The 11,280-nt window shown below is 32.6% G+C and overlaps 1 protein-coding gene across 2 annotated transcripts; it reads left to right on the top strand.

Moving 5' to 3' along the window:
- The first annotated feature begins 508 nt into the window (after window positions 1–508).
- Window positions 509–2,481, top strand: LOC110228407. 2 transcript variants are annotated; one of them, XR_002331962.1, is made up of 2 exons: window positions 509–2,151; window positions 2,234–2,481. XR_002331962.1 is itself a non-coding variant. In XM_021025848.1 (2 exons), exon 1 carries the CDS (start codon window positions 1,003–1,005, stop codon window positions 1,810–1,812), a length of 810 nt encoding a protein of 269 aa, XP_020881507.1. In that variant the 5' UTR covers window positions 509–1,002; the 3' UTR covers window position 1,813; window positions 1,899–2,481. The 2 variants fall into 2 exon arrangements, 1 of the variants encoding a protein (XP_020881507.1); XM_021025848.1 differs by having other exon boundaries at window positions 509–1,813; window positions 1,899–2,481.
- Window positions 2,482–11,280: the final 8,799 nt, after the last annotated feature.

Here is an 11,280-nt window from a genome sequence, read left to right as displayed (position 1 = left end):
TCATTTTTCAACTCCATGGCTACGTTGAATCTAAATTTTCACCTAATGAAAATCATTCTTTTGATTTAAACGCAGGTCTTGGAGAAGGTACTTATGCTCTTAGACTACACTCCTAAGCTTCATTGAGCTGTTAGAGAGCTCATTTAAGATGGTTTAGGCTTGACAACGAACCTACACGTTTTGCTTCTATTTGTATGGCATGGTGATTGTGTTATCATACACTGAAACTTCTCGTATAATGATGGAGTATAATGATGGTTTCAGATGACACGAACAGGACACTGGAAGTGCATAGGGAGACACGCTCTGCTTTAAAGACCAACCTGAAAAATGAAGACCAACCTTTTGTTATCTTTTGTCAATTGCTTCCTTTAGTCTCTTTTGTGTTTTTGCCTGTGATGATTGGAGTTCAGTCTTTCTTTCAGTCTTTCTTTCAGTCTTTCTTTCAGTCTCTTTTGTGTTTTTGCTGTAGGTGGCAGACCTCTTAAACCCTGGGAACAAGAAGGACCTAATGCACATGGTGGCTCTACAAGTAAGAAGGACTACACTAATCGTCATAGATGGGAAGTATATAATGCTTTGCTTGAAAGGAGTGTTAGAGGGAGATTAGGTAGAAATGTTGTTAAAGAAGTAGCGAATTTGCATTCCATGCATATTAGAACTGTTCAGCGAATTTGGAAACAAGCAAAGGGGACTCCAGCTGGTGCATTGGTTGATGTTTCTCAAAAAAGGAAGAACAGATGTGGTCGCAAGAGGATTCAGATAGATCTCCAACGTGTTTTGGACATTCCTCTACGTAAAAGGACAACTTTAAGGATGCTAGCTGAAGCTATAGGAGTTAGTCACTCAACTCTGTTTAAGAATGTGAAAGAAGGTGTCATGAGGCGACATTCTAATGCTCTCAAACCACATCTAAAAGAAGAGAACAAGGTGGCAAGGCTCAGATTTTGCATGAATATGTTGGACCCTGTAAGCTTGAGTCATGAACCATAGTTTATAGATATGTACAACATTGTACATATTGATGAAAAGTGGTTCTATATGACAAAGAGAACCGAGACCTACTACCTTCTACCTGAAGAAGATGATCCTATAAGGACATGTCAAAGCAAGAATTTTATTGGGAAAGTCATGGTTCTAGTTGCAATGGCAAGGCCAAGGTTCAATGCTCAAGGAGTTGAAACTTTCTCTGGTAAGATAGGTGTGTTTCCTTTCATCACACGTCAGCCTGCTCAAAGGAGGAGTAGAAATAGAGAAGCTGGAACAATAGTAATCAAACCGGTTACTTCAGTCAAGAGAGGTGATGTTAGAAAAATGTTGTTGGAAGATGTTATACCTAAGATTCGTGAGAAGTGGCCTCTTGAAGATGAAGGAAAAACAATCTTAATTCAACAGGATAATGCTAGAACTCATGTGGATCCAACTGATACAAATTTTCAAGAACATGCTTCACAGAACGGATTTGATATCAGACTGATGTGTCAACCGCCTAATTCACCGGATATGAATGTTCTGGACCTTGGTTTCTTTAGTGCAATACAAGCACTACAACATAAGGTGTGTCCCGAAACCATTGAACAGCTTATAGATGCAGTCAATACAGCTTTTGAAGAGTATCCAACTAGGAAGATAAACCACATCTTCTTAACTCTGCAACTCTGCATGAAAGAGACAATGAGGATTGGAGGTTCTAATAATTACAAGATTCCACACATAAAGAAAGAAGCTTTGGAACGAGAGGGTTTGCTTCCGAGACAAATCAAATGTGATCCTTCCATTGTAAACAATGTCTTAAATCAATTAAGAGACTAAGGTTAGCTATCGAATTGATAAGGTTTCAATTCTGTTAATAATGTTTTACTTTCAATCATGTGTGTTTGTTTGTTTTTCTGTCTCAGGTACGTTGATCAGTTCAGAAGAGTGGGATTAATGTTCAATGCCAGGTTAGATTTCATATAACGTCTATCTCCTTAGATGAACAAGGGTCTAGTTTTTCCCAAGTCCTTGAGTCTTCCCTCTCTGTTCTTAGCATGATCTGAAATGTTCAAGCAGGTGTTACTGAAAGTAGCAGTTTGCTATGAGTATATGGGTATGGGACAGATTATTCTTCAATTTATAGCCTTTTGAATATCGTGTGTCTTCCTTATTCTGGTACTAGCTCATCAATATCTTTAGCATCACTCACGAATGGAAGAATCATCTGTTAACTTTGCATCTATGGACTTCTTATCAGGTTCAACTTTGCATCTCTGGACTTCTTCATCTGACAAAAGCTTCATTGGAGGCTTACTCTTTGTTTCTTCATCTTCTTCTATTTTAAGGGTTTTTCCTGGATGATTTTTGGGCTTTTGTTTATGGATGTTTTGTTGTTTTGACCTTGAGTTCATATCAAAATTTTCAGAATTTCTTGACAGTCTCAAAAGGATTATTAGGTCAGATTTCTTTGTTTTGGTATCTTACTTAGCTCACTCTAGAATTATAAGCCGAGTCTCAAAAGGATTAAGGGTAATTTGGATATAATTAGGCAAATATTACTTAAACGACATGTATTTACAAACATAAAGATTTGACTAAAACGACATGTATTTACATACGGAGGGAGTATAGTTTTTTTATGACCCAAGTTCCTCCAATTCTTAACTAATTTATGCTTAACTAATCTGAGAAATTGATTTCCCAAGTTCCTCCAATTCGATGTCGAACAGAGTAAGACTTAACTGGATCAGTTTTGTTCTGTCGACACTAAAGCTCATGTCGTTGTAACGTTCGTCGTCTGTTGCGTCTTGTGAAGTTTGTCTTAAAGAACCTGGAAACTCTGTGTCGATTGCAATGAAACGGTAGTTTCGTAGACAATCTTCGATCAAACTCATCTCTTCGTTTCGATTCCAACTCCAGATTTCACGACACTGTTTGTTTTTCATCTCTGACATCGTTTTTTTTTTTGGTTCAAGCGAGAGACAGAGAGAAATTATCTGAGAAAAGGAAAATAATGTGAGAGAGAGTCTTGGGACTCAAGTTTATTATATAGAGTCTTTGACCGCAAGAGTCTAGGCATTAATTTTATTAGTGATTTTGATTTTGGAAAAAAGGAAATTTCCTTTTTTTTTTCAAGTCTTACAAGTCTGATATAGTATTACAGTTTGGTAATTTCTGATATTTACAATTTAAAATACAATTTTCTCTTTACAAACCTGATTAAATGAATCGAGCCAGGTTGGATTTTCTTTTTTTTTTATTAAATTGGAAGTTTTGACATTTTTATTTATTTTTGGCTACTGAAAGATAAAAGTAGTCATCACTTTGAGTGTCACTTGACTTAAAAGTTAAAATATTATAAAATAATGGTACAAATTCAGATTATTATTTTATTGGTTTGATATCGAACAAAAATTTAAACCTATTTTTCAACATATTTAATCACTAGGTATATTAATCTGATGAGACCCAAAATGTTAAGAAAGAAAAAAATTCAAAATTAAACTTTCTATTTGATATTAATTAAGATAAATCGTTACAAAGCAATCTATTTTAAGATACATATCTCGTAAAAAGAATAGTATATTTGCGATTGTAGCTGTAATTGCTAGTATGTTGTATTTAGGATAATGCATTGGCTGTATCTACAAAATTTAGATTGTTAGTATCCAAAATTGAAATAACTTTTTAACATATATATATATATATATATATATATATATTATAGAGTAATTTTGGTATATAACAATTGCAAATATCAAAGATTTCTTTGACACCTGTAGATTTTCTAGTTCAATTGATTTATGATAATTTTGAATTTTTTTTTGGAAAACGAGTAATTGGTAAAAGATCATACATAGAGATGTCAATATTTATTTAGATTATCTGGTATAATCCGAACCAAAAAAAAACCGATCAATATTTGTAGGATCAATGGAAAATTAAGTGTAATCGTCATGTTTGAGCAAGACGTTTAAGATAATTTAGTGATATCCAAAGTTTAGCTTAGGCCTGGGCCAAAGAACCACTAACCAAATAACCGACCGAATCGATCCGAAAAAACCCGAACCGTATCTGAACCGAAATTATTATAATAGCTGAATGGTTAGTAAATCCCCTATCCAAACTAACCAAAACCGAACCGAACCCAACCGATAACCAAACGGTTAACTTTTTTTTTTTTTTTGTCAACAGCTTTATTGGATTGGCTCAAATGAGCCAATGTGGAGGAATATTGTTTACATAAGTAGATAGTTTCGGTAGGGTACGAATATTTCGTGCCAATTTAGACGGACTGGTGTTGACCGACACCACCTGTGTCGATCGACACCATCGACGACCAGAGATACCGCCTTCAGCACACATTGCTCGCGAGACTGCCAACAATGCCAAGAGTTAAGAGTTGTTCCCGAGCCAGACAGAGCACCTCGCCCACGCTTTCCACGCCTTGATCAGCAAAGGTATTGCTCATCCCCTCCTCATCCTTTACCTTCTTCACTAAATACTTCCATATCTTCGAAGAAGGCTTCACAGGTAAACAAGAGCCACGAGTTTCTCGAGTGCTTGTTTCTTCTGTTGTTGATGCAGGACTCGGAACTAAGGATGCTGCAGCTTCTACAAGTTTCCTTGGACACGAGCACACCTCCACCGCTTACACTCCACCATGGCTAGCAAGGCGTCGCTCTTCTGAGAAGTCTTCAAACACTTCTCCTGCTCCACCTCACTCCTGAATCCCGACATAGTCAAGCTAATGACTGAAAATAAGCGCTTAGTGGGAGGCAACCCACTGGTATGATTTTATTTTTCTTTTATTTTTTATCTAGGTTTTTCGTTTTTCTTTTTATTTTATTTTCGCCAACTTCGGGTTTGAATGCCACTGGGGACAGTGTCGTTTAATTCTGGGGGAGGCAGTTACTAACTACGTTTTTCTTTTTGAGTCTTATTCTTATTTTTCTTTATCTTTTGAGTCGTTTTATTGAGTCAAAATTTTGTTGGAAATTTTGATCTTTTTCTCTAGATTATTGCCTGGTTAGTTTAATGCTGCAGATTCAAATCAATCTGACTAATGGAAAATCCAGAGAGTTAATCGATAGACCAGAGGACATCCACGTTTCCAACACAATCCGCTAAAGCCTGAGCAAAGTTCATGCTCTTCACCTCGTCAATACGGTTAGTATTCGTAGAACTTGACTCCTCGTTCATACCTGATAAATGAGACCAATGTGGAAAAAGAATGGTATTCCTCTCCCTTATTCTAAAAAAAAAAAAAAAAGATTGAGATGATTTTCTTTTGGAGTAAAGAGATAGGAATATCTCCCGTGATCTCATTATTTTACTTCAAGAGGAATGATCACACGAAGGTTGGAAGCGAGGTTAGAAAAATTTCCGATGATACCATTATTCGCCTACACCTTTGAAGCTAAAAAAAAGAAGAATAAGTCTGGGGGAGAGAAAGAGTACCTAAATATGTAGTAATGGTTGATTTATCATGGTATAGTACGGGAATGAGTCTAAAAGGTTCTTGAGTACTGATTTTATGGATGAGATTTATGCGATGAGGGCTATAGGATATAGTTGTGGAATTTGGTTTGGAATTTGAAATGTTGAGAATGCTTGCGGAGAATTACATGGTGGTTAGGATTTGATGCGATCTGCTAGGCATTTGGATTTGGTTTGAATGATCAAGGTAATAGGCTAGAGAAATTGGGAGTTTCTATGTTTTCAAACTTCTTCCACGGGTTCGGTTTTTGTGTTTTGCTTGAGGGCAAGCAAAAGCTAAGTCTGGGGGAGTTGATATAACACGGATTTTACTGGTTTGAACCGTGATTTACGTGTTAGTTTTAGAGTCTTTTTGTTTTTTCTAGTATCTTTTTGAGTCTTTTCAGGTTTTTACACGTTCGGGACGAAATTGGAGAAAAAGAATCATTCTGGAGCTAAACCGAAGATTTGGAGTTGAAGAGACGAATTCGGTTCGAACCAAGGCATGGGTGTCGACCGAAACCCTTGGTGTCGCTCGACACCAAACACGGCCCAGCAAGAAGTCTCGACGGTTTAGAGTTTTAAAGCCCGCAGAATTTACCCAGAAGACTTCCCTATTTGCAATTTTAGTCCCTGCACGTTTTTGAGACTTTATAAATAGTTTTTTGGGTTTTTCTATTTCATTATCTTGTCTTTGGCTTTTGTAATTCTCTGAGCTTGAACCCTTTGGAAGATAATTGTAGAGAGCAACTTTTCAGAGATTCAATAACTTGTTAGAGAGAAGATTTATTCTAAACTCTTTTCTTCTTTTAATTTCTTATTTTGCAATTTATTCAACATGTTTTCTGTTTCATTAATCATGTCTGAGTAATCTCCCTGTTAGGTTTAGGGATTCTCATTAGGGATTTAGATGAACTAGTAAATCAATTATTTGTTAGGATTAATCCATAGAGTTCTTCATCTAGGTTGTTTTTAATGCTTGTTCTAGAGTAGCTAACTAGAACTTGATCATAGGATAATAGGTATTTGATCCGAGAGGGCACCTGTTAACTGAACCACTTTAGATGAGCCTGTTTTATAGGTGTGTAATAAGAATCGGCCTATCTACTAAGGTGAACTTATCAAACCTGAATTTAATGCTAGTCTAGATCTAGGAATTCGCATCGAGAGGTGGAATTACTGATATTAGGCTTGTTAGTTATCGCATCGAGAGGTGGTTAGCTATTCATTAGTGATTTGAGTTCAAGAACGGTTCATTAAATAATCCTAATTAACTTGCTAAATTTACTAATAGTTTATTTCCTGAGAATTTTTCTAAACCTGACGCTTTAATCTATTGATCTTTTCACCCGATAATCATTGCTTGCTATTGTTTTATTTTAATTTTAATTATTTTGTTTAGCCTAATTTCGAGACTTATAACTTATTGTGTGAACAAAAAAACTTTGTGGAATTCGACCCTTAAGTACTGCAATAGATCTCTTATTTGAGAGAGTGGGCTTTAGGAGTTAATTTGACTCATATCAATAATTCTATAAGAAACATTTTAATTTTTTTGGTTACAATGCATAGTTTTCGTTTAATTATATTTAACTAGAAACACATAAATTGTATATAATATTTTAACTTACAATTTTAATTTACTTTTACTAACAATATATGTTTTAATTATATTTGTGTGTTTGGCATTTACAATTAGCAAATGATTTTGTTTTAAAGTTATAAGATGTTTAATATGAGTTTATTTAAAAAATAAACACTAGTCATAAAACCTAACACAAACAATATATTGACAAAATTAATATATCGTAATGTATATATATATTATATATTTGTTAAAATCATTATGAATAAGAAAACAACACACATTTACACTTTTACTCATTTTTGGTTTTGATTTATATTTTTTTATTTTCTTTTTGACGAGAATGTATATGCTACTGTTTTCTAATATATGAATATAATTTTATAAAAATAAATTTAATCCATATAAAAGACTAAAATGATTTTTTTTTTTGAAAAAACTAAAATTTGCCGCACTACATATATTTATACGAAAGTTTTTATTAAAGTTATTAGAGACATATATCTAAAATTATTATTATCTTTTGTTGTTCCTTCGTTTTGTATAACAGACATCAAAATGTGTCAAATTTTGTGAGTTGATCCATCTCAACATGAATCATCAATCCTAATAGTTTGAATATTTGGATTCTAATGAATTAAAATTTTAAATGAGTTGTTGATGGGTTAATGAGTTATAGGAGTTGAGTTCTAGTGGGTTAATGAGTTAAACTTCAACCCATTAATTTATTTATTATCAACACAATATTATCATTATCATACCATAACATCATATTACCATCATCATCACCATGAGTTATTGATGGGTCAATGAGTTAATTGGGTTGAGTTTTAATAGCTTAATGAGTTAACTATTAACCTGTTAATTTATTTATTATCGACACAGTATCATCATCTTCATACCATAACATCATATTACCAACATATTACTATCATCGATTCATCATTGATTATTATTAGAATTGATTCAATAGCAGGATGTATTTGGTAATCATTCATAACTAACTTATCATTTAGATAATTTTCGAATGATGAACTTAAATTCTTAGAATTGAGTAAAACAAAATGTATGAAGGGACACATAAATTTCTTGGTTTCTTCCTATAAAGAAAATTCAAATGAAGATAGAAAGATATATTTTGGTTGGATTAGAGAAGAACTAGAAGAAGAAAAATTAATTAATCTTTTTTTTCTTCTTATTTAGCTAAAACTTTAAAAAAACTAAGACAAGATTCATTATTATTTTGAGATGATGTGTGGTGTGACTTTTATATTTCCTTCTTTAGTTTCGGTGTTACACTTAAACCCTTCTGAGAGTTATGCCTAATCACTAACATATAAAAAATATAGAAACTGAAACATGAAAATGATCTCTCTCTAATCAGAAGAACATTAAGAAACATAACTTTCAATATGAACACAAAGTGTCTTACTTGCTCATTATAAATCTCAATCATCTTGAAAAGCAATATCATAGCATAACATCATGAAGAAATAGATCACACAAGTGTTCTATAATTAACTACTTGACTCTTCTTCAGATGTCCACTCTTGAAAACATTAAAAAGTGTTACAATCTTCAAAATATATAGTTTCAACTCTAATCTTACCATTGTGAATCACTAGGGTGTGATGTCGTCGTGGAGTATCTTATGGGGGTAAATGAAGAACCAGACGTTATGAAAATCTCAATCTAACCAACAACAGGCTTGTAAAAACCCGGAAATTTTAAGTCTTGCGTTGATTATAGTATAGTATCCTCATTACACTTTATGCTCTGTTTTTGATTTTTCAAGCTGCTCACTATCACTTGTAAATTTCTACATTCACATAGTTTTATCTCAGCGTCTAGTGTCTTATTTGTTTTAGTAACATCGATTATATTCCTTAAGATGTTTTTGAACTACAATAGTCAACATGTAAAGAATTAGTTATTACATTCGGTATAAAGAACTAAAAGTTGAAGCTTAAGTCCCCATGCAATGTTGACTTTGCAAGTTGATCTGCAACTTGGTTCTATGATCTTCCTGTCCAATCGTGTTCAATGTCTAATATTAGTGTTTGTCTTCTTTGTTTTAGTTGACATTAAAAATGTGGCTTCTTTGTAAAACAGACTCGTTCCCTGTGGAGGCAGTACCTCTAGAACACATAAGATCTTATCTTCGTGGCTGATAGAAACGACAAGGACCGAGTTATGGAGGCTAGGGATGTGTTACATCGCATGTTGAATGAGGTTTGCCTTCTTATTGTTGTTCTCTTGTATCACAGTTAGACAAAAACAATTTCCTATAACTTGATTTATACCCTGCTTGCAAAATGAAGTGAGGGATGATGTCTTTCTTGTGCTTGCAAACAAAAAAGATTTTTCTTACGCAATGAATGTTGTAAAAATAGCTGACAAGCTTGGTCTTCACTCTCTTTGCCAACACCATTGGTAAAGTTATCTCTTAGAATTTTGTCTTGTGGTTTGATTGATCACACAGTGTGGTCAAATATATCTAATGTTTTTTCTTTTAACAGGTACATTCAAAGCACTTGTGCCACATCTAGAGAAGGTCTCGATGAAGGCCTTGATTGGCTCTCCAACAAGCCAAATAAATATTGATATTTATATGTATCGAGGATTAAATGTAGGCGTCATGTTTGAGTAAGACGTTTAAGACAATTTACTAATATCCAAAGTTTGGCTTAGGCCTGGGCAAAAAAACCGCTAACCAAATAACCGAAAAAAACTGAACCGTATTCCGAACCAAACTTCTTAAAGTAACTGAATGGTTAGTAAATCTCATATCCAAACTAACCAAAACCGAACCAAACCGAACCGATAACCAAACGGTTAACCAAAATATCCAAAAATCTAGAAAATACCCAAAATAATATCCAAATGTTTAGCTTATATAGTAATAGTAGTTTAGTGAAGTAAACATTTTTAATTTTAACTCATAGGTGGTTAACAAATATTTAGATATACTAGATAAATTGAGATGAGAGTAGAACATTTAATTAATTAAATGTATTTTCGGGTTATCATTGGTTAAATTAGAAAACAAAAAGAAAAAAAAAACTAAATTTTGGATTACAAAAGCTTCTATATATATAACCAACTCATATGTCAACTCATATATATTTTGTTTTTCTTTTCTTAATTTCTACTAATCTGAACTTTATACAATCTCTAAAATAAAAGTTTGGGGTTTCAAACCCAAATATATTTGTAGTTAAGTCAATTGAAATCAATATGATATTTCACATTGTTAAAAAAATTACTAATATTTCTATACAATAAAAATTATTGATTAACTCATGTATAACACGGACCTTAATCTAATATATATATATTGCATACAAAATTATCAGATATGTGTAAATTTTTTATGTCGGTGTAATTATACATGTGTTGTACTGAGAACCTTTCACACGTCCACTATAACAAATGTTTTGGCATAATAAGGTCTCGTTATGCATATTACAAGTTATCACGACGATGTGGTTGTATCTTTAACATCACATGGATAAACACTTCGGGACATTGAAGGAGGTCTTGCATGAAACTTTCCCAATGATAATTCTGTAAGAAACACTTTAATTTTTTTGGTTAAAATGCATATTTTTTGTTTTAGTTATATGTAACCAGAAACACATAAATTGTATATAATATTTGAACTTACAATTTTAATTTTACTTTTACTAACAAACTTGGTTTTAATTATATTTGTGTGTTTGGCATTTAAAATTTGCAAATAATTTTTGTTAAGTTAAAAGATGTTAAATATAAGTTTATTTAAAAAATAAACACTAGTCATAAAATCCAACACAAACAATATATTGAAAAAATTAATATATCGTAATATTTTGACATAATGAGGTCTTGTTATGCTTATTACAACCACATTTACATTTTTACTCATTTTTGGTTTTGATTTATATTTTTTAATTTTATTTTTAACGAAAATGTCTATAGTACTGTTTTCTAATACATGAAGATAATTTTTATAAAAATAAATGTAATCCTTATAAAAGATTAAAAAAAAAAATTTTTGAAAAAACTAAAATTTGCCGCACTACATATTTATACGAAAGTTTTTATTAAAGTTATTAGAGACATACATCTAAAATTATTATTATCTTTTGTTGTTCCTTCGTTTTGTATAACAGACATCAAAATGAGTCAAATTTTGTGAGTTGATCCAACTCAACCTGACTCATCAATTCAAATAGTTTGAATATTTGGATTCTAATGAG

The sequence above is a fragment of the Arabidopsis lyrata genome (assembly GCF_000004255.2).
Source record: "Arabidopsis lyrata subsp. lyrata unplaced genomic scaffold ARALYscaffold_5, whole genome shotgun sequence".
In the NCBI taxonomy this organism is placed as follows: Eukaryota; Viridiplantae; Streptophyta; class Magnoliopsida; order Brassicales; family Brassicaceae; genus Arabidopsis; species Arabidopsis lyrata.
Note: the sequence above shows the minus strand (reverse complement) of the source record. Positions and strands in the feature narration are given on the sequence as shown.